Source organism: Scyliorhinus torazame, chromosome 6 (assembly GCF_047496885.1).
Source record: "Scyliorhinus torazame isolate Kashiwa2021f chromosome 6, sScyTor2.1, whole genome shotgun sequence".
NCBI lineage: Eukaryota > Metazoa > Chordata > Chondrichthyes > Carcharhiniformes > Scyliorhinidae > Scyliorhinus > Scyliorhinus torazame.
In genome coordinates this window covers 314,154,560-314,181,122 of record NC_092712.1, presented here as the reverse complement: position 1 = coordinate 314,181,122, position 26,563 = coordinate 314,154,560, and the positions used below count along the sequence as shown (strand labels likewise).

General features: G+C 49.8%; 1 protein-coding gene across 1 annotated transcript in view; it reads left to right on the top strand.

Annotated features, from left to right (window-relative positions):
- nek11 (NIMA-related kinase 11) overlaps positions 1–26,563 on the top strand; it is a 476,774-nt gene that overhangs the window by 376,707 nt on the left and 73,504 nt on the right. Inside the window, exons 13-15 of the mRNA XM_072510106.1 lie at positions 424–557; positions 6,813–6,873; positions 9,170–9,257. Coding sequence (XP_072366207.1) covers positions 424–557; positions 6,813–6,873; positions 9,170–9,257 — 283 coding nt within the window. The remainder of the gene's footprint in view (positions 1–423; positions 558–6,812; positions 6,874–9,169; positions 9,258–26,563) is intronic.

The following is a 26,563-nucleotide window of genomic DNA, read 5'->3' as shown; positions in this document are numbered from 1 at the left end:
CTTCACCCAAAGGGTTGTGAATCTATGGAATTCCTTGCCCAGTGAAGCAGTTGAGGCTCCTTCATTAAATGTTTTTAAGATAAAGATAGATAGTTTTTTGAAGAATAAAGGGATTAAGGGTTATGGTGTTCGGGCCGGAAAGTGGAGCTGAGTCCACAAAAGATCAGCCATGATCTCATTGAATGGTGGAGCAGGCTCGAGGGGCCAGATGGCCGACTCCTGCTCCTAGTTCTTATGTTCTTATGTCAGTCTGAAGCTGTAAATGCGCATTTTAATATCAAACTTCGCAATATCATTTCATTTATCCAACTTCAAGATCCTGGATATAATTCCAATGGAATGGACTCAAAGTAGGTGCTGGTGGAGAGTCAGCCATGAACGGAGAATTGAGAGCTCATGTGTTGTTTCCGTCTTTTGTTTCAGAAATTCCTGAGGATCCAGAAACAGCTGAAGAATTTTATCACGAAGATGCTTTTGAATCGTGTTCTGATGAAAACCTTGAGATAAGGGATTCCGAGGAGGAAACAGATTTTGCCGCTTTGCCAGCTTATGAGCAGGTGAGTAGTGTTCCATTTGGCGTCTGAATATCACGCGAGGCAACATTTCACAAATACCTGGGTATAGCCTCCGAGCAACCACACTCTCATTGAATGCTGGGACAGGCTCAAGGGGCTAAATGGCCAACTCTTCTGTTCTTATGTTCCTAAGTTGTTGGGGAGAGATGAATGTGGAGAGAAATAGGGTCAGAAAGCAAGAGCAGTTTGTGTCACAATGGAAGTAGGAAGAGGGGGTTGGAGTATAAGATTAAGGGTTGGATTTTACACCACCCACTGCCGGTAGCTGGGTTCCCGTTCCAGCGGAGAATCCAGCTAAAATTGGAATTGGCGCCCTGTTTCCTGCTGTGAAAAAGAGGAAGTCAAAGCACTTAGCTGCCTTTGATGTGGTGAGGGGCTGTCAATCGTAGCAAGAGTGTTCATAAGCAATGTGGTGAGCATCAAAGCAGGGTAACCGAGATGCATTCAAGTGTGAAGGGAAAGATCAATAAACAATCCACCAAGCTGCTGGAGTAATAAAACTGTCAATCACTGGCTAACGCAAGGTATTGCTGTGTTGAATTGAATGGAAGATCTGCATTTCAAAGGTTGCCAAGGGATTTCAAGCCCTTTGAGGTGGACTGGGTTTTCGAGGAACCCTCTGGGTAACAGCTGTTGCTTTGGACACTTCTGTCTGAGGCAGCAGATGTTAGGAAAGGGTAAGTGAAAATGCAGCGATTTTTCTACCTACTGCCTGGACTGTTGTTCAGTTTTCAGGCAGGGGTCTCTGATGGGGGAACCTGATGTGGGGAGGGTCTGATGGGAGGTAGCCTGTTGGGGGGGGGGGGTCTGATAGAGGATTTGATGGGGGTCTCTGATTGGGGGAGATGTTGGGGGGATCTGATGGGGGTTGGATGTGGGTCTCTGATGGGGGTTGTGTTGGATCATCTGATGGGAGGGGTCTGTTTAATGGGGGAGGCTGAGACAGGCCGATGGGGGAGCTGGGGGTGTGTGTGTTGGGTCACCCTCATACATGCCTGCTGTGGGGAGTGACCAATAATTCACATGGTGGTGGGGTAGGATTCCCCTACTTAACAGCAGCGGGGGGGGTGGGGGCAGGAGGCAGGATTTGCGTTGCGGGAGGGGGGGGGGGGGGGGGGCGCAGATGCTGGATCTCGGTATTGGGCCGCCCGCTCAGAATAGTGGCCCAATACCAGGATTCCGAAAGAACCTGGAAAAGGGGAGTGAATCGCCCCTGGGGACGGCTCCTGGAGCCAATGGGGACCAGGAGTGATTCTACGTCAGCGGGAGCACTTCTCCAGAATGTAGAATCCAGCCCTAAGAAATTAGGAAGTCTTGCTACAATTGTACATGACTTTCATGACGGCCTCGCCTTCTCAATCTTACCCCTCGCCTGAGGTGTGGTGATCCTCAGGTTAAACCACCACCAGCCAGTTTTCCCCCCATCAAAGGGGGAAAGCAGCCTATGGTCATCTGGGACCATGGCGACTTTACTTCATTACTTCCAGAGCTTTGGTGGGACCACACCTGGGATACAAACAAAGAGCAGGACTGGGCCACTCAGCCCCTCGCGCCTGCTTGCCATTTAATTATAGCATGGCTGGATTTATCGGAACCTCAAATCTGCCTCCAGTAATCTATCACCCCCTTGCTTACCTAGAACCGATCCACCTCGGCCCTAAACACTCTGCTACCACTGTCTTTTCAGAAAGAGGGTTCCAAAGACTCACAACCCTCTGAGTGAAAATTCTTTGCCTCATCTCCGTTTTAACTGGGCTTTAACTCGGAATATAGAACAGTGACCCCCTAGTTCTATATTCTCCCGCAAGAGGAACCGTCCTTCCCAAATCCACCCTGTCAAGACCCCTCAGGATCTATTGCGCACAGTTTTGGTCTCCATGTTTCAGGAAGGATGTGGCTACTTTGGAGGCTGTGCAGCAAAGGTCCACTTGATTGGATTGAAAGAGTTGTCCTGTGACGAGTGACTGAGTAATTGGTCCTATAATCTCTGGGAGTTCGAAGAATTTGAGGTGATCTGACTGAAACAAAGAAGATTCTGAAGCGGATTGACAGGGGGACACTGAGAGATTGTTTCTGCTGGCTGGTGAACCTACAACACGGAGCACAGTCTCAGGGTAAACGGTCAATCGTTTAGGATGTAGTTGAGGAGAAATTTCTTGATTCAGAGGGTTATGGATCTTTGAAATCCGCTTCCCCAGAGAGTGGATGCTGCATGGCGGTGGGAGGGCAGATCCTGCCGGAGTGGACGACTGGCAAATCTGGGCGTTTGTCTCTCAGGGAACCAGGAGGGACTTGGATTGAAGGGCAGAGATCAGCTGTGATCTAACTGGATGGAAGGGCAGGGCCTTTCTGGCCAGTTCCTGCTCCTATTCCTTCTGTTGTATATGAAATGGTTGTTTTGAACTAATGGGAGAAGCAGTTGTAAAGTAAGAGAAAAAAAGGGAATATTTAGTGCTTTCCCTCTCCCCTGGAGGTCTCAAAGCACCTTACAGCCAATGAGGTAATTTTGAAGTGTAGTAATGTAGGAAATGCAGCAGCCGAAATGTACACAGTCGGATCCAACAAACAACGAGGTGGCAATGATCAGATTTTTTTTTTTTACTTGTGATGTTGACTGATGTTGGTAACTTTGGCTGTGTTTCTTAATTTGGCTCTGTTTAATTACGTTTGCTCAAGAGTCGCCAGGTATCTTTCGACACCGCCACAAGGTTCAGAACCGAATACTGATCAATGACTCGATACACCAGTTAGTAAGTTCAAAAGCAATGCTCATTTATTTACACACAGTCAAATCTACTCATGCATAAACTCTACAAACTAAACTACCACTATTACTAAAGCCTATACTTAGCTTCGGGCGCCCACTCAGTCAGAGGAACAATGGCCGTTGCTCGGTTCTGAGGCTGCTGGGTTGAGCTGTCTACAGGGTAGCAACTAGGAGCGTCTATCTCGTAGCGTGGGTTGACTTGGAACTTACTTGGTCTGTGTAGCTGCTAGGCTGGTCTCTCTCTTCACTGAGAGCCAAAGCCCAAGGAGGGCGTTCTCCCTTGGGGGATACCTTTTATACTAAATAGGGCTTCGCGCACTTTTGGGCGGGCCTTGAACTTGGTCTCAATTAATTGGGTCTTTCCCAATCATTCGTATCGATCTTCCTCCAATAGAGGGGTGGGTTCCCTAATCGCTGGGCGTGTCCTGGTGACCGTTGGTCTGCTTTGTTTGAGTCTCTTCTGGCGCCGGGGTGTCTGCCTTAACATTGTTTATCTAAATGTTTCCCTTTTGTCCCCGGAGATGGCTTATTAATATGTAGATGGCTTCGCAGTTTCTGTCCTGTCTGAGAGCTTAAGGTTTTAATTGCACCTGCTCGTTTCTTAGTATTGTCCAATTTTCCCTGCATTCTTTGCAAGTGTCCATTTTGTAATCGGGACGTGGCCATCCAAGATGGCTACACTGAGGAATAAACTTTCCCAGGACACTGGGGATAGCTCTTCTTCAAAATGTGATAATTTACACCGGCGGGGAGAGCGATGGGCCCCAGTTTATTGTCACTTCTTAACGACAGCACTCATGGCAGTGCAGCGCTCCCTCTGTACCGCATTGGGGGTATCAGCCCTGATTTTCGTATCCAAGGCCTGGTGTGGGTCTTGAACCCAGCGCGCTGTGGCTCAGAGGCGTGAGAGAGAGCCACGGCTGACACTCAAAGAGAGGGAGTTTCTGAGCACAGTAATGCTGGAGAATATTTCGAGTGAATTGACCCTACCTGTGAATCACAGTCCCTTTCAACAAGTAGAACGTCACTGAATTCATCCAAAAGTTTTTTTTCAAATTATCTGTTCTATTTTATTTCTTTCCTTAGAGGCAATTATATTCCGGATTAACTGACAATTGTGGTGAGATGCATCACGGTAAATACACAAGGGGTGAATGTACGTACACTACACCTAGCTAGACACTAGAGGGAGCACCAGAGACATGACACACAGACATTCAACCAATAGGTCAGTAAGATAGGACACGACCAATGGGCAGTCACGACACACACACAGGTGACACTACCACAGGGGGGCATTACACCAACCCATATATAAGGACACTGCACACATGCTCAGTCTCTTTCCAGTAGAGACACTCGGTGAGTACACAGGGTTGATTTGAAACACATCACACCCACCTTGTGGATTGTAGCAGACTGGCTAGTCAGTCTGAGTAGCTATAGAAGGATTAACAGTATAGTCAAATCCAAGTAGGAGAATCATTAACAGTAATAAATGTGTTAAATCTATCTCCAAGTCTGAATCTTCCTTTGTCAGAGTATAAATCAAGGAAGCAGCTTATGCTACATCAAGAGTATAACAAAACACCAATCAGTGCTGAATTCCGTGTGGTTTTTTTTAATTAATACTCATGAGTTCTCAGTGTAAATGAGAAGGTTCAACATTCCATCCTTATTTGAAGCTTGGCTGACTAAAACCTAGAGAGTAAGATTCCTCCTCTGGGAAGGTATTTTGCTTGTTAATGTGTTTCTACAATGAGCAGCCACATAGAAAATATAGTCAGCGTTCTTAATCAAATAGTTCAGTCATTGAAGATGAGACAGAAAATTAGGTGTCAAGTTTCTGCAGCTTGGTGAATGAGATGAAATTTCTTAGGTTAATTGCCATTTTTCGACGACGTTGATGGCTACAACAAGGCTCACAAGTGACAATGAACATGGAACATATGACTGCAATAATGTTTTCCAAACTGCCCAAGGTTTGCAATAGTTCAGAGGTTAACTGACGTCTGCAAGTAATGAATTCTGCAAACAGATGTTGTGAAGTAGACTGGATGAAAAGCAGTGTGGGCGCCACGGTAGCACAGTGGTTAGCACTGTAGCTTCACAGCGGCAGGGTCTCGGGTTCGATGCCCGGCTTGGGTGACTGTCTGTGCGGAGTCTGCACGTTCTCCCCGTGTCTGGGTGGGTTTCCTCCGGGTGCTCCGGTTTCCTCCCACAAGTCCCGAACGACGTGCTTGTTAGGTGAATTGGACATTCTGAATTCTCCCTCAGTGTACCCGAACAGGCGCCGGAATGTGACGACTAGGGGGATTTTCAGAGTAACTTCATTGCAGTGTTAATGTAAGCCTACTTGGGACACTAATAAAGATTATTATTACTATAATCAACAGTCTATCTGGCATGTGACAGCTGTCTGTCCGTCTGTCTGTGTCTGTCTGTCTGTGTCTGGCGGTCTGTGTCTGCCTGCCTGTGTCTGCCTGTCTGTGTCTGTTTGTGTCTGTATGTCTGTGTCTGTCTGTCAGTGTCTGTCTGTCTGTCTGTGTCTGTCTATCTGTCTGTGTCTGTGTCTGTCTGTATGTCTGTGTCTGACCGTGTCTGTCTGTCTGTGTCTGTTTGTGTCTGTTTGGGTCTGTGTCTGTCTGTATCTGTCTGTCTGTGTCTGTCTGCCTGTCTGTGTCTGTCTGTCTGTGTCTGTCTGTCTGTAGTGTCTGTCTGTCTGTCAGTGCCTGTCTGTCTGCCTGTGTCTGTCTGTCTGTGTCTGTCTGTCTGTGTCTGTTTGTGTCTGTCTGTCTGTGTCTGTCTCTCTGTGTCTGTCTGTCTGTATCTGTCTGTCTGTGTCTGTCTGTCTGTCTGTGTCTGTCTGTCTGTGTCTGTCTGTCTGTCTATCTGTGTCTGTCTGTGTCTGTCTGTTTGTATCTGTCTGTGTATGTCTGTCTGTGTCTGTCTGTCTGTGTCTGCCTGTCTGTGTCTGTCTCTCTGTGTCTGTCTGTCTATGTCTGTCTGTCTGTAGTGTCTGTCTGTCTGTGTCTGCCTGGCTGTGTCTGCTTGTCTGCCTGTCTGCGTGTCTGTCTGTCTGTGTCAGTCTGTGTCTGTCTGTCTGCATGTGTCTGTCTGTCTGTGTCTGTCTGTCTGTGTCTGTCTGTCTGTGTCTGTCTGTCTGTGTCTGTCTGTCTCTGTCTGTCTCTGGCTGTGTCTGTCTGTCTGTCTGTGTCTGTCTGTCTGTGCCTGTCTGTCTGTGTCTGTCTGTCTGTAGTGTCTGTCTGTGTCTGTTTGTGTCTATCAGTCTGTGTCTGTCTGCCTGTGTCTGTCTGTGTCTGTCTGTCTGTGTCTGTCTGTCTGTGTCAGTCTGTGTCTGTGTCTGTCTGTCTGTCTGTGTCTGTCTGTCTGTGTCTGTCTGCCTGTGTCTGTCTGTCTGTCTGTGGTGTTGTGCATGGATCACCCTCGCTGAGTTCTTCTTCTTCCAGGACACGGATGTTGATGCTCTGGTCAGATACATGGAGGACGTCCTGGATGGCAGAACATTAGGTGAGTCTTTGCCTCACTTGCATTGCTCTTAACTAACAAGACTAATAGATTTATAATATATTAGGAATCAGACAGAGTAGCAACAAAGCAGCCATTTTCCATTGCAATCATTTCTTTCTTGACAACAATTCACACCATTGGGACCCAACTGATCAATTACTTGCCATTTTCAAAATATTCACACCACACAAGTGCCAGGCAATGACCATCTCCAACATGAGAGAATCTGACCATCGCCCCTTGACATTCAATGACATTATCACCACTGAATCTCTCTTGATCAACGCCTTGGGGAGTTACCATTGCCCAGACACTGAACTGGACCAGCCTTATAAATACTGTGGCTACAAGAGAAGATCAGAGACTGGAAATCCAGCAATGAGTTACTCACCTCCTGACTCCCCAAAACCTACAAGGCACAAGTCACGAGTGTGAGGGAACACTCTCCATTTGCCTAGAGGAGTGCGGCTCCAACAACACTCAAGAAGCTGGACACAATTCAGAACATCCAGCTTGCTTGGCACCCCACCCCCCACCTATCTATCATAGGTATACTGTGACTGCAGTGTATATACCCTCTGCGTATACCTGGAGTGAGCAGGTTGTCTGATGAGGGAAGGATAGACAGACTGGGCTCGAATCTACTCAAGTTCAGAAAAATTAGGGGTGACCCGACTGAAGTATGTAAGATCTTGAATGGCAAGTGAGTACACTGCATTATGAGGTCGCTGAGGGCCCCGTACCTTTAAGGCAAACCCCCCCTTCAGCCCCCGCCCCCCCTTTAGGCCCCCCCTTATTTCAGCACCCCTTCAAGCCTCTCCCCTTCAGACCCCCCCTTTATGTACCCACTTAATCCCTCTTTCATGGACATGGCCCCCCTCAGGCCCGACCTCTTGGCACCTTGGCACCAAGGCACTACCAACCCAGTGCCCCCAGCTCGTCACGCCGCAGGTATGTGTCGTGGAGAGGGTGTGCATGCGGGTGGTTTGGTGGTGTGGGAGGTGAGGGGGTGTGGGTCTGGGATGGTGGTGTCCGTGCCCCTGGCCAGCAACCCCCCTTCCCCGCTAGTCGGTGAAACGTGAGGCGACGAGGGCTTCCCATGCGCGCTGGCCCTGGCGATGGTATTGTGCGGCCTCCCGTGCCTGCCCAGGACCCATGTCCCACTCATTGTCCCCCTTCCCCTCATCCTCCTCATCTGACGAGGTCAGTCCTCCCTCCTCATCCTCCTCCGGCACATCGCCCCTCTGCTGGGCTATATTGTGCAGGACGCAGGAGGCCACCACGATGCGGGCGACCCTCCTAGCCTCATACTGGAGGGCCCCTCCAGAGTGGTACAGGCACCTGAAGCACATTTTCAGGTCTCGGAAGTAATGCTCGACCTCATGCCTGGTCGCTGTATGGGCGTCGTTGTAGTTGATCCGCATGTCGATCAATGGTTTCAAGATAGGCGTCATAGCCAAGTCTGCAACAGGTAATCCCTGTCACCCAGCCCGCCCCGCAGTGGGGGGAGAGGTGGTGCCCCTCGACCATGTCGGGGATCACTGAGTGTGCCAGTATGAATGAGACGTGCACACTGCCCGGGTATTGGGCGCAGACGTGCGTGATGCACATCTGTTGGTCGCACACCAGCTGTATGTTCATGGAATGGTAGCCCTTCCTGTTTGTGTCGAGTGGCCTGTTACCCGCAGTGGCCATAGGGCGACATTAATGCCATTGGTCACCCCCTGGACCCGGGGCATCTCGGCGATGGCAGCGAACCCCGCTGCCCAGGCATCCTGGTGGGCGTGGTCCACATGGTACTGTATCTACTGGTCTGCCTGGGCATATTGGGCCTCCGTGACGGCACAGATGCACCTGTGCGCCAATGTCTGCGAAATCCCGGACGGGTCCCCACTTCCGATTGGAACGACCCCGTCGCATAGAGGTTCAGCGCGACCATCACCTTGACGGTCACAGGTAACGGGTGTCCTCCCCCATACCCCATGCCAGGTGTGCCATCATCTGGCAGATGTGTCGCTCAGCCCCTCCATGCCTGGTCCGGAAGGCCCTCAAACGACATGTGGTTGCGGTACACGCGGGGCCTCCATGGCACCTCCTCCTCCTCCTTTGCCTGTTGGGCGGCCTGCCCTCCAGCCTGTGCGGCCGCCCAAGGTGAATGGGTGGCTTTGCTGTCTAATCTATCAAGCCTTGTGGTAAAAGTGAAGAGTCTGCACCTCACAAAATGTTGTTCATGCCTTCGACGGATTGTGATGTGAGAAGGATGAGCCATCATGGTGTTTCCCTGCATTGATTACAGATAGCGGCACTGTGATTCCAGCATTGACCCAGGGACACACAGCTATGAACTGCACCATGGCACAAACCAAGATGAGCCGCATGAGGGAGTAAGTGCCGTGTTTTTCTCTGTGATCAGATCACCAGGATAACTGTTACATGTGGTCCAACTCTATGGGTACTGAATAGATGTCATTTGGATCATGCCGCTAAGTGTAAACATATAGTGTAGATGTTCCTATAATGAAGCATTTTGAACGAGGATTCTTTTTTAAAAATATATTTTTATTCATTTTTTTAACATTTTATACATAAAACAAAAACACAGAGTACAAGAGATAACAAAAGAAACCCCTCCCCCACACGCTACCAACTAATACACATATGACTTGAAAAGTAACCTTCCCCCTTTAGTGGCTGACAGTGACCAACTCTTCACAGTGAAGAATAAACAGACTCCATCTCTTATAAATCCCCTCAATCACCCCCCTCAAAGTGAACTTAACCTCTCAAGATACAGGAACTCCATCAGGTTCCCCAGCCACACTAAGGCACAGGGTGGAGAGGCTGACTGCACCCCAAGAGGGTGCGAGCAATTGGCGAGGCAAAGGCTAAAACATCCATCCCCGCTCCCGCCTGCAACTCCAGCAAGTCCGATACCCCAAATATGGCCCCCAAGGCAGTGTCCTCCAAGACCAAGTGCAAGATCGCCAACATGGTGCTGAATAAAGAACACCAAACTTTTTCCAACTTCAGACAGGACCACAACATACGTACAGGGTTGGCCGGGCCCCTCCCACACCGCTCGGAGGTGTCTCCACCCCCTTAAGCAGCTGGCTCAACCTTGACCTCGTCAGGTGCTCCCTCAGGTGCTCCCCCACCTTTAATTGTATCAACCTTTGTCTCGCACACAAGGTTGACGCCTTCACCCTCTGCAGCACCCCACACCATAACCCTCCTCGGTGCAACCCCCAGCTCCTCTTTCCACTTGACCTTAACACACTCCAACAATGCCGTAACCTCCTCCAGAATCCTCCCATAAATCACCGAAATGACTCCCGCCCGCCCCTCACCTCCAACCCCATCACCAACAACATCTTCTCCAACAACGAAGAGTGTGGTGTCACTGGAAACGTCGAGAAAACCTCCTTGTAAAATCTTGCACATACATCTACCTAAAGGCCCCCCCTGACAGGAATCCCCAAGTTCTCTGCCAACTCCTCCAAGCTCATGAACCATCCTTCCAGAAATAAGTCCTTCATTTCTACCACTCCCCGTGCCTCCCAGCCCCGAAACCTAGCATCCAATCTTATCGGCTCAAACAAATGATTCCCTGGGATCGGCATCAACTTCTACCCTGCCCCTAACTTAAAATGCAGGTGAAGTTGCCTCAATATCTTCAACGTGCTCACCACCGCCGGGCTACCTGAATATTGCGCTGGGGCAAACAGGAGCGGTGTCATTGCCAGTACCCACAACCCTAACCCCTACACGAGTTTGCCTCCATCCTCACCCACATCGCCTCCAACTCCAATTTCGAGCCACTCCAGATACCTAAAGTGAGTAGTCGCCACACAAAACGGCAATCCTCCCAACCTTGCTCCCACCCCTGGTGGGGAGACCAGAAAACACTCGCTCTTTTCCATCTTCAATTTGTATTACAAAAAAGCCCCAAGTCACTTGAGCAGCCCCATTATATCCCCCACCCTGGGAACCAGGTTGGTAATATACAACAAAAGGTTGTCGGCATACAGGGGCACTTTATGCTCCAGCCCCCCACTCCTCACTATTCTCCCCCCACATTTATCCAAGCTCCTCAATGCAATGGGCAAGGACTCTATCGCCAGCACAAACAAAAGTGGGGGACATGGGACACCCCTGTCTCATTCCCTGAATATATCCAGAGTTCAGCCCACACTCCACTGGGTCCTTATCTTTTTTTAACAAAAGAAAAATAGATGCATGTCCCATCGTGTCTGGAATCGCCGACTCCGAGCTGTTACGTTCTGGTGCTTGGCCGGTCATAATAAGTGCACTAGAGAACATCTAGTTTGTGACTAGTTAAATGTTTCATTGCTAAACAATAATGTGGGTGAGATAACCATAAGAAAATGATCAATATTTACGATTATAAATTATCTAAGAGCTATTATAAATGTGGACTATCCACTGCGACAACTATACTGTGGAAGCCAGGTATTTCTAATACAACTAGTATAGGTAAAAGATAGCTGTTTAAGCATAAATATTAAGCCCCAGTTTTAAATACCCATTTAAAATGAGGATTTCAGCACCCATAACCTCAGGTCACGACAAAACATATAGCTTCAACAGAGACACAAAAAGCCTGACACATGCATAAACTAATTGGAGATAAAAACAACATTCTCACTAAGTTATTTTCAAAGACAGTTTTGACATTAAGAAATGAGCTGTACCAGTAATCAGATCAAGGCCGAAGCAGGCACCATAGCAACATGAAGGCACCATTGTTCACAATGCAGATAACAGCTAAGTCAGCAGAAGACCAGTTTTTGCTGGTAAAAGATAAAGCAGAATATTGCATTCCATAACATGCACAAGTATTCTGCCATGAAACAATTAAAAGTAATGTTGCACATTGAAGATGGAGGATTCCGCACCTTTGGGGCGGCCCAACGCCGGAGTGGTTCATGCCGCTCCATCCCGTCGGGACCCCCCGCCCCATCGGGTGGGGAGAATCCCGCCCATATCTTTCACTATTTACATAATTGCTTATGCATATCATCACATCCCCTTTCCTTTGGAAATGCATAATATTTACACAGTATTTGAATTTAATATACAATATATATGATATGCATAATGCGTCCATTATTCACATGTTTACAGTCCATCACAAATTCAATCTGTCTGGCTTTCTTCTGTGTCTGAGCATTGGTTGAACTTGTGAGTTTGTTTGGTTTCCCACTGTTGTTGAAGCTGGTGCTTGTTCTGTTTCTGTGTGTTGTGGTAGCGTTTGTTCAGTTGTCCTGAGATTGCTTTCAACATCATCCTGTGGTTCTGGAACAAGGGGCTGTTGAGCCTTCAGCAAGACTCTCCTGATTCTTTGTAGAACTTGTCCTTGATCCATGACGATAATGTATGACTGAGGACCTGATGGTTGTATTACCTTTGCACACTTCAAACATCCATTTCCATCAGGATCTTCTACCCTGACAGTGTCATTCTTTGTTAATGGTTGCGGACATCGCGTGGATTTTTCATAATACCTCTTCTGCCTCCTTTTTTGAAATGTGAGCTTCTTCACAAGTTTTTGATTCATTGGTTCCTGTGGAATGTACGGTAAGGTTGTTCTGAACGGTCGGTTCACCAGCAATTGTGATGGTGATAATCCATTAATCAATGGTGCTGCTCTATAGCTAAGTAACGCCTGATATGGATCTTTCCGGCTGTCCATAGCTTTTTAGAGTAGCTGCTTCACAACGTGAACACCTTTTTCAGCCTTCCCATTGGATTGCGGATAAAGAGGACGAGAAGTAATATGTCGAAAATCATAGCTCTGTGCGAACTCTGTCCATTCATTTTTTTTCCCGTTGTTTTTTTATGAATTTAGAGTACCCAATTATTTCTTTTTCCAATTCAGGGGGCAATTTAGCATGGCCAATCCACCTAACCTGCACATCTTTGGGTTGTGGGGGTGAAACCCACACAGACATGAGGAGAATGTGCAAACTGCACACGGATAGTGACCCAGAGCCGGGGTTCGAACCTGGGACCTCGGTGCCACAGTCCCAGTGCTAACCACTGCGCCACATGCCGCCCAACTCTGTCCATTCATGACTGCTAAAACATGGGCCATTGTCGCTCATGACAATTTGAGGTATTCCGTGGCGAGCAAAAATGCATTTGTTTGATGATGCACCTGGCTGATGAGTTTGCTAGTTGTACCACTTCGGGAAAGTTAGGAAATTAGGCGATAACTAACAGGTAGAACTAATCCATTCCCACTTTCTGCCGAGGAGTCGTATAATAATAATAGTTCATTGTCACAAGTAGGCTTCAATGAAGTTACTGTGAAAAGCCCCTAGTCACCACATTCCGGCGCCTGTTCGGGGAGGCCGGTACGGGAATTGAACCCGCGCTGCTGGCATTGTTCTGCATTGCAAGCCAGCTATTTAGCTCACTGTGCTAAACTAGCCCCTTGCTAAACTAGCCCCTAATAAAAGTAAGGTTGGAGTATAAAAATTGGCAAGTCATGTTGCAGCTGTATAGAACCTTAGTTAGGCCACACTTGGAGTATAGTGTTCAATTCTGGTCACCACACTACCAGAAGGATGTGGAGGCTTTAAAGAGGGTGCAGAAGAGATTTACCAGGATGTTGCTTGGTATGGAGGGCATTAGCTATGAGGAGCGGTTGAATAAACTCGGTTTGTTCTCACTGGAACGAAGGAGGTTGAGGGGCGACTTGATAGATTATCAAAATTATGAGGGGCATAGACAGAGTGGATAGTCAGAGGCTTTTTCCCAGGGTAGAGGGGTCAATTACTAGGGGGCATAGCTTTAAGGTGCAAGGGGCAAGGTTTAGAGGAGATGTACAAGGCAAGTTTTTTTCACAGAGGGTAGTGGGTGCCAGGAACTCGCTGCCGGAGGAGGTAGTGGAAGCAGGGACGATAGTGACTTTTAAAGGGCGTCTTGACAAATACATGAATAGGATGGGAATAGAGGGATACGGACCCCGGAAGTGTAGAAGATTGTAGTTTAGTCGGGCAGCATAGTCGGCGCAGGCTTGGAGGGCCGAAGGGCCTGTTCCTGTGCTGTACTTTTCCTTGTTCTTTGTTCTTGGTAATAAGTTTGCCCATTTGCATTGGTTCTTTTCGTTGTAACAACTTGGATGATAAATGCTGGTGTTATAACCTGCTTGAATCCTATTGGCTGGGGACTATTGGCTATCCCATAGGGACGGCACAGTAGCACAATGGTTAGCACTGTGGCATCACAGCGCCAGGGTCCCGGTTTGATTCCCGGCTTGGGTCACTGTCTGTGCGGAGTCTGCACCTTCTCCCCGTGTCTGTGTTTCCTCCGGGTGCTCCGGTTTCCTCCAACAGTCCAAAGCTGTGCAGGTTAGGTGAATTGGTCATGTTAAATTGTCCTTAGATTAGGTGGGGTTACTGGTTTACGACGGGGATAGGGTGGAGGTGTGGGCTTAAGTGGGGTGCTCTTGTGCTGAGGACCCAGGTTCGAATCCCGGCCCTGGGTCACTGCCCGTGTGGAGTTTGCACATTCTCCCCGTGTCTGCGTGGGTTTCACCCCCACAACCCAAAGATGTGCAGATTAGGTGGATTGGCCACGCTAAATTGCCCCTGAATTGGAAAAAGAAATAATAATTGGGTACTCTAAATTTTAAAGAAAAGAAAGCAAAAGTGGGGTGCTCTTTCCAAGGGCAGGTGCAGACTCGGTGGGCCGAATGGCCTCCTTCTGCACTGTAAATTCTGAGACTCTTGGGGAATATGAGCTCCCCCAATGAGGGGTGGCGGGGAAATCCATTAGCAAGTTCGCCTGTATAAATAGAGCAGGCCAGTAGGGTACAGGCCAGAGGAGGAAGCAGTCGTGTCCAAATGCTACTGTGTATATAGAATTGTCAATGAAGTTACTTTCTGTTTGAACCTACAAACTCGAGCTGGATTCTTCGTGGCCCTCACAAAAGCTGGTGACATCCAGCCCCTGAGAATTAAGTCCCGATAAAGGTTTTCATATCTGACCCGATTTCAATTTATATTTCCAGCAAATGGCAATCATACCATATGAGATCTGGGATAAATTTATCTCCTTCCATATTTCCTCGTTTATTTAATTTATTCCATGGCAATGAGCAGGTCTGCAATCCACAGTACAATCTCGGCGCCTGTGACTTACAGCTTGGAAATAATTATGTTTTAAGAGCTTGCAATAAGGTTAATTTAAATTGCTTCATGAAATGTAACTGTGTATTGAAATCTCTTGGCACGTGATCATTCTGATTAGTTGCCCTTGTGAAATCCTCCGCTCCTCTCCTTGGTGGAATCTACTTCATCGGCAACATTTAAATGCTGAAATTCTCCTTCGTATTAGAATGGTGGCAGAAAGGTAGCTGCGTTGGCGGAATTTTATCTGCTGAGATTCACGAAAAGTGGCATCCGGGCCCCCCGGGCAAGTGTGGGAAGCCCTCTCGGAGCTTTCGGTTAAGTCATTGCCATGCACCCCTTGATCATGGACTGCTGTTTCAGCCAACCCTTCTGGCTTCATCAGCCAGCGTTCCTATTTCCTCACCCGCCAGCAGCTCAGCCAGGCAAGGGGAGAGCAGGGTGTGCTTCCTCGGCGAAACTGGCAGCCCGGGTAGCCTTTCATCAGTGAAATGGAAGAGCCGCAGCCATGGCCAAGTGAGAGGCTGCTGCTCCTAGCAGTCCCCTACAGGGAGAGGGGTTTCAGTGCTTGATGGGTGGATGCCAACCTCTTGGAAGGCAGTTTGCCTGTCTTGCATTTCCTCCTTCTTGCTTTCCTCTTCCCCGAAACCTGCCCACAACTGGGTCTACAGGCAGACGATCGACTCTCTCAATGTGTCGGAACACCTGGGGCGGGATTCTCCGAAATGGACGCAGAGTGTTCGTGCCGTCGAGGTTCACGACGGTGTGAAACGGCCCCTATCCCGACCGATTCAGGGCCCGATAATGGGCTAGGAGCGGCGCCGCGTCATTTACACGCGCCAGGCCTTGGAGCCGCGTCAAGGCGCCGCCGCATACATGACGCGGCCGGCGCCGCATAACTGCCGTCACCCGCGCATGCGTGGTTGCCGCCCTCTCCGAGTCCGCCCCGCAAGAAGATGTCAGACGGATCTTGCGGGGCTGCGGAAGAAAGGAGGTCCTCCTTCAGAGAGGACGATCGGTGGGCACCGATCGCGGGCCACACCCCATTTGAGGCCCCCCCCGGTGCAGGAACCCCCCTCCCCCCCGCAGGCCGCCCCTCCCCCCCCCAGCGTTCCCGCGCTGTTCCCGCCGGCAGCGACCAGGTGTGGACGGCGCCGGGGGGAACCCACTGTTTTGGGCTGGCCGCTCGGCCCATCCGGGCCTGAGAATAGCAGGGGTGCCGGAGAATCGCCATTTTGGGTGTCTTGGGCGATTCTCTGGCCTGTGCCGTGCAGAACTCGACGGGGCCGTTCTCGCCGCTTGGGAGAATCGCAGGAGGGCGTCGGACCGGCGTCGCAGGAAAATTTGGCGACCCAGGCGATTCTCCCAACCGGCGCGGGAGCGGAGAATCGCGCCATAGCACCTCAGCAGGCTGGGAGTCTTACGGCAGATTGCTGCTGACATCTACAGCCTCCTGGAACAAGATCTCCTTCACAGGTGGGGCTGCATTGCCGATGCCTGTCAAGGTGCCGTTCACGGGAGGGACCAAGTTCCAAAAATTCCATTCAGCTTATCGAATGTGAGACGACAATAAGTAAAATCGCAATTGATGTTTCTAAATTTGTCAGGTGGTGAAAAGGTATTGTGGACGGGGATTCCCCTCCCCCTCCCACGGCGCGGTTTCCTGTGGCGGAGATAGCTCACCATCGGCTACCAGTGGGATCTTCCGATTCCGCTGAAGTCTTCGGCGGTTCGCATGGCTCGCCTGCCCCCAGGGAACCCACTACAGGGTGGGGGCCAGCTTTGGTGGGACCAGCTATTCCCACCAGTGTGAAGGGCTGGAAAATGCCGTCCTCTGTTGCTGAAAGCTGCAATGTGAACTGAGAAATATAAAAGTACAGTATTGGCCCTCTTTACAGCCATATTACCGAGTGTAGAGCAGGGGCCCGCAGCGTGGGCCAGCTTCAAACAGACACCCATGGAATTAAGGAGAATACAGCATTGCAGAGGTGGAATTGGCTCAGGATTAGGAAGCGGAGGGTGACATTGGATGAATGTTTTTCAGGCTCGGAGATGTTTGCTGTGCCCGTTCCCCAAGGGTCAGCTTTGGGCCCATCACTCTGTCGAATGGTGACGTCTTGTGGCACAATGGGTAGTGTCCCTGCCTCTGAGCTAGAAGCTAAAGGTTCGAGTCCCACAATAGGATTTGTTGGCCAAGGAAGGTGCGCATGCGTGTAAAAGTGCACGTTGCCACAGTAACGCGGACGCCCCGAGTGTACTGTAACACACACGCTCTTTCTTAGGATCAGGTATATGCAGAAAGTTTTCAGATGATACGAAACTTGGCAACATAATAGACTGTGATGAGGACAGTTAGAGGCTTCAGAATGAGAATAGGCAGCACAGTAGCGCAGTGGTTGGCACAGTTGCTTCACAGCTCCAGGATCCCACGTCCGATTCCCACTTGGGTCACTGTCTGTGCGGAGTCTGCACGTTCTCCCCCTGTCTGCGTGGGTTTCCTCCGGGTGCTCCGGTTTCCTCTCACAGTCCAAAGATATGCAGGCTAGGTGGATTGGCCATGCTAAATTGCCCTTAGGTTAGATGGTGTTGCTGGGTTACGAGGATAGGGTGGAGGTGTGGGCTTAAGTAGGGTGCAGACTCGATGGGCCGAATGGCCTCCTTCTGCACTGTAAATTCTACGATTCTATGAGAGAGACCGGGTGGGGAAATGGGCAGAAGCATGGCAGATGGAGTTCAATGAGGAGAAGTGTGAAGTCATGCACTTTGGGATGACTAATAATAAAGGAGAGTATTCTATAAACAACACAAGTGTGAGATGAGCATACTTTGTGATGGTATGCTCAAATTCTGAAACGTGGCAGGACAAGTTGGCCGGGTGTTTAAAAAAGCACAAGGGTTGTTTGTGTTTATAAGTAGCAGAGTAGAATAGAAAGTAAAAAGATCAGCTGGAACGCAAGGTGGTGACTTTCAATCGGGAACTGGATAAGCGCCCTGAAGAGACAGAAATAGCAGGACCGCGGTGACAGAGTGGTGGAATGGGTCACCTTGTAGAGAATACGATGGGCAGAATGGCCTCTTTCGGTGTTGCAGCCATTTTGTGATTCCCTGAGCAAAATCACAAAGAGCGTTACTTTATTTAGTTTTGGGAAATGAATGTGGGAAAACACCAGATACGAAAGTGGATGCACTAATGTGAAAGAATGGAAGCAAAATGAGTTCAATGTCCGAATGGAAATGAATAAGTCAAGGACGAGGGTGTTCGACTGGAAGATGGGCAAAGTTCGCTGAGGTAAGAGGAGAATTCTCTTGAATAAACAGGCCAGGGGAGTTAGCAAATGAGGAAATTGTGCCACACGGGTTGCAGAGGGTGCAAAATAAGTATATTCATTTGAAATAAAAAGGAGTAATCAAAAAATTCAAAACAGTCGAGAGAAATTAAAACTAAACTGTAATGCAATAAACAAATAAGCGTTGACCGAACAGAATGAGCTAAAAAATCTGTTTGCGCCTGCTTTTGGGACACGGCGCTTTATGATCCCCTGTTCCCGTTGAGGTAGGAAGCGTGCAAACATCCTGGAGTTAAAGCTCGACAACACACAGGGAAGCCGAGACTTTCAGATTCCCCAGCGGCATTCCGAAGGACTGTCAAATTCGACTGGAAACGTTGACTCTCTTTATCCCTCCACAGATGCTGCCAGACCTACTGAGTTTTCCCCGCACATTTTCTGTCTTAAAGTCGAATGATCTTTTTCTGTGCTGTAAACGTGTAAGAATGTTCCCCACTTGTGCTCGTTAACAAGAGTCAATTCACCCGATTCAAAGTTTCTTTCTTCCAGCAACAAGAAGTATTGATCCAACAGTGGGGTTGCGGTGTGCTATTTTTGGACAGTACAGTGGAGTGTGCAAATGAATTTCTCTTTGTAAAAACGTGATCAACAATCCACCCTTTAAAAATCTTACTGATAACATCTGCTACTCCTTCAACTAATCCAGCACACCCCTTCTGCAATATTCCTAACCTTAAAGCCCTGCTGAATGAGATTGCCCAATTACTGGTGGACACATCTTTGGATCTTAGCCACTGATTGATTCCAGAATGATCTATATTATTTTCCACACTGTAGGCGAGATGATTGATGTTCAGTAAAAAAGTTTAAAGATACCACTGCACAGCTGCTGGTTAAAGTGGCCTCACAGCTACAGTTTCATCGTTAGTAATTGTGCTCCCAGCAGTGTATATCCATAGCATCCCAACAGTGCAGAAGGAGGTCATTCAGCCCATCGGGTCTGCGCCGACCCTGTGAAAGAGCATTCTGCATAGGCCCACTCCTCCACCCTATCCCCGTAACCCCACCTGCCCTGCACATCTTTGGACACTAAGGGGCAATTTGTCATGGCTAATCCACTTAACCTGCACATCTTTGGACTGTGGGAGGAAACCAGGGCACCCGGAGGAAACCCACGCAGACACAGGGAGAATGTGCAAACTCCACACAGACAGTCACCCAAGCCGGAGTCGAACCCGGGTCACTGGCGCTGTGAGGCAGCAACGCTAACCACTGTGCCACTGTGTCGCATTATCGATGTAATGTTTTTGTGAATGATGCACAAAAATTATGTATTTTCTGTTCTTTTCTTTTCATGTACTTAATGATCTGTTGAGCTGCTCGCAGAAAAATACTTTTCACTGTACCTCGGTACACGTGACAATAAACAAATCCAATCCAACATGTGCAGAAACCCATTGCTAGGCCCCTATAATCCTGAAGAAGACAAGTATTAGCTAACTGGTATTAAATGTTTAAATGTGCTGAACTCCAATAGGCTGTGAGTGATAAAGTTTTTAACTTGCTGAATGGACGTGACTAAAGTGTGATACCGGTAACGTGTATTATGCTTAGTTCCGAATAATTCTCATGAAGAACAGGAATCTAGCAGATGACCTCTGGTGGCTACTCTAAGTTTGCGTGGGAACACACTACATGCAAGCTCCCTTCCAATCCCACACCACCCTGACTTGGAAATACATCAGCCGTTCCTTCACTGTCGCTGGGTCAAAATCCTTGAACTCCCTCCCTAACGGTGGGTGTACCTACACCACAGGGATCGCAACGGTTCGAGGAGGCAGCTCACTACCACGTTCACAAGGGACGATAAGGGTGGGCAATGAATGCTGATTTAACCAGCGACGCCAGCATTTCATAAGCGAATATTTCAAAAATTGTGTTTAGTACCTGAAATCCAATATTAGTTTAAACTCAGCAGTGTCGGCACTGACCTTTGCTCCATATGAAAATAAAATTTGCCTTTTATAAGGTGGAATTCTGTTTTCCTTCAGTGCTCTTGGAGTGTGTGAGAAATATTATGCATCACGTTTTTCGTTATTGTGGAACTATTGGAGGTTGTCATGATGTCGGACCTCGGGTTTTGTGATTTAAATGTTTTGTGTCACAGATGCCGCCTTTCTCTGTAATTACATGATGCTACTAAACCTCTGCTTAGACATCATCATGGGAGTGGCTGGGTCCTTCCTCTGTTACAATGGTTCGGAGGTGAACAACACCATAGGAAACAGCGAACAGCATCGGGGCGAGATTCTCCGACCCCCCGCCGGGTCGGAGAATCGCCGGGGGCAGGCGTGAATCCCGCCCCCGCCGGTTGCCGAATTCTCCGGCACCGGAGATTCGGCGGGGCGGGAATCGCGCTGGAAGACAGGCCCCCCCCCAGCGATTCTCCAGCCCAGATGGGCCGAAGTCCCGCTGCTGGAATGCCTGTCCCGCCGGCGTGGATTAAACCACATCTCTTACCGGCGGGACAAGGCGGCGCGGGCGGGCTCTGGGGTCCTGGGGGGGGCGCGGGGCGATCTTGCCCCGGGGGGTGCCCCCACGGTGGCCTGGCCCGTGATCGGGGCCCACCGATCCACGGGTGGGCCTGTGCCGTGGGGGCACTCTTTTCCTTCCACCTTCGCCATGGGCTCCACCATGGCGGAGGCGGAAGAGACCCCCTCCACTGCGCATGCACGGGGATGCCGTGAGCAGCCGCTAACGCTCCCATGCATGCGCCGCCCGGCAATGTCATTTCCGCGCCAGCTGGCGGGACACCAAAGGCCTTTCCCGCCAGCTGGCGGGGCGGAAATCAGTCCGGCGCCGGCTTAGCCCCTCAAGGTTAGGGCTGGGCCCCTCAAGATGTGGAGGATTCCGCACCTTTGGGGCGGCGTGATGCCAGACTGATTTGCGCTGTTTTTGGCACCGGTCGGCGGACATCGCGCCGATTACGGAGAATTTCACCCCAGATGTTTCACGTGGGCAAGACTGCTTCAGTCTCGTGACCCAGTCCTTTCACCATGCTACACAAATCCTAATTTGTTCAAATCACACTCTTTCAAAATGTGACACATTTTCTTTCAAGGGTTAACATGGTGCCTGATGTCAACGCCTTGCGAACTTTGTGACCGGCAAGATCTCTTGTTCCCCACAATTATAATTCACACCCGTCCCTTAAATAATTCCAAGGTACGTCCGGGAATCGAACCTGGGACCTAGGCACTGTGAAGCAACAGTGCTAACCACTGAGCTACCGTGCCACCCTTCCCCCCCATCCAATATTCTCCTCCGCCTCTCCCTCCCTCTCCACGGGGAAATCGGGTGACTTAATAATAATAATAATCTTTATTATTGTCACAAGTAGGCTTACATTAACACTGCAATGAAGTTACTGTGAAAAGCCCCTAGTCGCCACACTCCGGCGCCTGTTCGGGTGCACGGAGGGAGAATTCAGAATGTCCAATTCACCTAACAAGCACGTCTTTTGGGACTTGTAGGCGGAAACCGGAGCACCCGGAGGAAACCCACGCAGACACGGGGAGAACGTGCAGACTCCACACAGACAGTGACCCAAGCGCGAATCAGACCAGGGACCCTGGCGCTGTGAGACAACAGTGCTAACCACTGTGCTACCGGGACTTGGGGTGACAGTGATCAGGAATGCGGGAGAGGTTGGGGGTTGGGAAGGGAGGATACATGCAACAACAACTGCAACTTGTATAGCGCCTTTTAACTTCACATACTGTCCCAAGGCACTTCACAGGTGCGTGATGGGGGGAGGTTCAGGAAGGCAACTTTTGGGGATTGGGTTCAGGTGGGGGAGGGGAAGGGAGGAATCAGGGGGCCTGGAGGTCAGGGTGACAGGGGAGATAGACCAGAGGTCAGGTATCTTGGGAACGGGAGCAGCAATGATCGGGAAGCAGAATGTGACACGTACTTAGTATTTTCTGAATGTGACCTTTAGGATTGGTTTTCCTTGCCCCACTTCTGGCTTAGGGACAACCAACGTTGCAGTGAACTTTTGAACAGGAATCAGGACCCTTAATTGCAGTTGCAAAGCAGCCAGATGCGGGTGTCGTTTGTCCTAGCCCAATATGCACACTTGTTCCCTGCCATTTTAAAAAAGGGAGGTTGGCATCGCTGGTTAGGCCAGCATTCATTGTCCATTCCCAATTGCCCTTCAGAACCTGGTGGTGAGCTGCCTTCTTGATCCGCTGCAGTCCATGTGGTGTAGGTACACCCACAGTGCTGATAGAGAGGGAGTTCCAGGATTTTGACCCAGCGACAGTGAAGGAACGGTGATATATCTCCATGTTGAGATGGCAAATGGTTTGGAGGGGAACTTCCAGGTGGTGGGGTTCCCAGGTATCTGCAGCCCTTGTCCTTCTAGATGGTAGCGGTGACGTGTTTGGAAAGTGCTGCCTAAGCAGCCTTGGCGAGTTGCTGCAGTGCATCTCGTAGACGGTGCACACGGTGACTACTGTGCGTCGGTGGTGGGGGGAGTGAATGTTTGTGGATGGGGTGCCAATCAAGCGGGGCTCGGTCACCAATGTTGGAACAGTTATAAATCAGGTTTCCTCAAGACGTCAGGATTGGAGGAACACAGAGATCTCGGAGTGCAGTAGAACTTGTGGAAGTGATGGGGAGAGACTTCCTGAGACAGCTGTTATCATTGTTGTGGGCCTTAGGTTGCCCTTGGTCAGGATGGACAGAGAGTACCGAGGGTAAGCGGCTGGTAGACCTTAACTCTGGTGGAAGTTCCCACCAGCAGCACTTTCTGGAAAATCACTATTTTAGAAAGTAATACTCCCTAAATATGTATTAACATATCTGTATTTCTATAGCTTCATCGTAATGGAATCATATCAGCCAGTTAATGGGAAATAAAATGATTTTCTTTTACAATTTATTCACCTGCTCATTTCCTATTCCAGAGAAAGGACCATCTACTTATGTAACATTTGATAATATTCTCAGGATGTTCAAAGCACAGTCAGTCGGCCTTAAATAAAGAGCAAAAAAAAAGTCATGCTGTTTTAAAAAATAAATTCCATTAGTGACAGAGAGGGGTTCAAACTTATGGGTGCCAAAAGCCAGGAATTGAATCTCCTTGGCATTAAAGAATTTAAGAGAGGATCAGAAATCCTATTTGTTTTTAACTCCGAAGATGTATCTCAGCAGTAATAGAATATCGACTGACGCCTACAGAAATGCCTCCAATTTCACGAAACGCACAACAAAGGCTGGGTCGGTATGGTCTGGAGATATCCCAACCTCCCCACCTTCTATTCACGATTCCTGTGATTGCCACAGACATCAACTGGCTTGACTTTCACTTGGTGGAGCAATAAATCTATTTGGAATGCAGTCACGGCGGGTAAATCCCAATGTTGTGTTTGTTTAGGCTGAAAAAGACAGAGGAAGGCTTACATTTGTATAGCACCCTTCACGACCAGGGGTGCTTTAAAATCTGTGCGGTACTTTGGAAGTGTAGTCACTGTTGGAAAATAGTAAATGCAGTGACTGATTAGTGCGCAGCAAGATCCCAGAAAGAGCAATGAGGCAAGGGCCTCATTTTACCGCTCTTCAGTTCTGTCATATTGGACTCAGAGCATTAACTCGATTTGCTCTCTCCAAATACGGAGGTCTCTCCAGACCTACTGGGTTTTCCAATATTTTTTTCCATTTCACATCTCCTGCATTTGTACCATTTTGCTTTTATTCACAAAGTGTCCAGATAATCGTTTTTTTGTGATGGATGTTGGGAATTATTTTTGGCCAGGGCACCGAGGATAAGTCTCCCGCTCTTCGTCAATACAACGCATGAGGATCTTTTATGTCCACCTGTCGACATGACTTTTGTTTAATGTTTTATCCGATAGGCCACACCTCTGACAGTGCGGAGCTCCCTCAGTACTGACCCTCTGACAGTGCAGCACTCCCTCAGTACTGACCCTCTGACAGTGCAGCACTCCCTCAGTACTGACCCTCTGACAGTGCGGAGCTCCCTCAGTACTGACCCTCTGACAGTGCAGCACTCCCTCAGTACTGGCCCTCTGACAGTGCAGCACTCCCTTAGTACTGACCCTCTGACAGTGCAGCACTCCCTCAGTACTGATCATCAGACAGTGCAGCGCTCCCTCAGCACTGACCCTCTGACAGTGCAGCACTCCCTCAGTACTGACCCTCTGAGAGTGCAGCACTCCCTCAGCACTGACCCTCTGACAGTGCAACAGTCCTTCAGTACTGACCCTCTGACAGTGCGGCACTCCCTCAGCACTGACCCTCTGACAGTGCAACAGTCCTTCAGTACTGACCCTCTGACAGTGCAGCACTGCCTCAGCACTAACCCTCTGACAGTGCGGCACTCCCTCAGTACTGACTCTCTGACAGTGCAGCACTCACTCAGTACTGACCCTCTGACTGTGCAGCACTCCCTCAGTACTGACCCTCTGACTGTGCAGCACTCCCTCAGTACTGACCCTCTGACAGTGCAGCACTCCCTCAGTACTGTCCCTCTGACAGTGCAGCACTCCTCAGTACTGACCCTCTGACAGTGCAGCACTCCCTCAGTACTGATCCTCTGACAGTGTGGAGCTCCCTCTGTACTGACCCTCTGACAGTGCAGCACTCCCTCAGTACTGACCCTCTGACAGTGCAGCCCTCCCTCAGTACTGACTCTCTGACAGTGCAGCACTCCCTCAGTACTGACCCTCTGGCAGTGCAGCACTCCCTCAGTACTGACTTTCTGACAGTGCAGCACTCCCTCAGTACTGACCCTCTGACAGTGCAGCGCTCCCTCAGTACTGACTTTCTGACAGTGCAGCACTCCCTCAGTACTGACCCTCTGACAGTGCAGCGCTCCCTCAGTACTGACCCTCTGACAGTGCAGCACTCCCTCAGTACTGACTTTCTGACAGTGCAGCACTCCCTCAGTACTGACCCTCTGACAGTGCGGGACTCCCTCAGTACTGACCCTCTGACAGTGCAGCGCTCCCTCAGTACTGACTTTCTGACAGTGCAGCGCTCCCTCAGTACTGACCCTCTGACAGTGCAGCACTCCCTCAGTACTGACCCTCTGACAGTGCAGCACTCCCTCAGTACTGACCCTCTGACAGTGCGGAGCTCCCTCAGTACTGACCCTCTGACAGTGCAGCACTCCCTCAGTACTGGCCCTCTGACAGTGCAGCACTCCCTCAGTACTGACCCTCTGACAGTGCGGAGCTCCCTCAGTACTGACCCTCTGACAGTGCAGCACTCCCTCAGTACTGATCCTCTGGCAGTGCAGCATTCCCTCAGTACTGACCCTCTGACAGTGCAGCACTCCCTCAGTACTGATCCTCTGACAGTGTGGACCTCCCTCAGTACTGACCCTCTGACAGTGCAGCACTCCCTCAGTACTGACCATCAGACAGTGCAGCGCTCCCTCAGCACTGACCCTCTGACAGTGCAGCACTCCCTCAGTACTGACCCTCTGAGAGTGCAGCACTCCCTCAGCACTGACCCTCTGACAGTGCAACAGTCCTTCAGTACTGACCCTCTGACAGTGCGGCACTCCCTCAGCACTGACCCTCTGACAGTGCAACAGTCCTTCAGTACTGACCCTCTGACAGTGCAGCACTGCCTCAGCACTAACCCTCTGGCAGTGCGGCACTCCCTCAGTACTGACTCTCTGACAGTGCAGCACTCACTCAGTACTGACCCTCTGACTGTGCAGCACTCCCTCAGTACTGACCCTCTGACAGCGCAGCACTCCCTCAGTACTGTCCCTCTGACAGTGCAGCACTCCTCAATACTGACCCTTGACAGTGCAGCACTCCCTCAGTACTGATCCTCTGACAGTGTGGAGCTCCCTCTGTACTGACCCTCTGACAGTGCAGCACTCCCTCAGTACTGACCCTCTGACAGTGCTGCACTCCCTCAGTACTGACCCTCTGACAGTGCAGCACTCCCTCAGTACTGACCCTCTGACAGTGAAGGATTCCCTCAGTACTGACCCTATGACAGTGCAGCATTCCCTCAGTACTGACCCTCTGACAGTGCGGCACTCCCTCAGTACTGACCCTCTGACAGTGCGGCACTCCCTCAGTACTGACCCTCTGACAGTGCAGCACTCCCTCAGTACTGACCCTCTGACAGTGCAGCACTCCCTCAGTACTGGCCCTCTGACAGTGCGGCACTCCGTCAGTACTGACCCTCTGACAGTGCAGC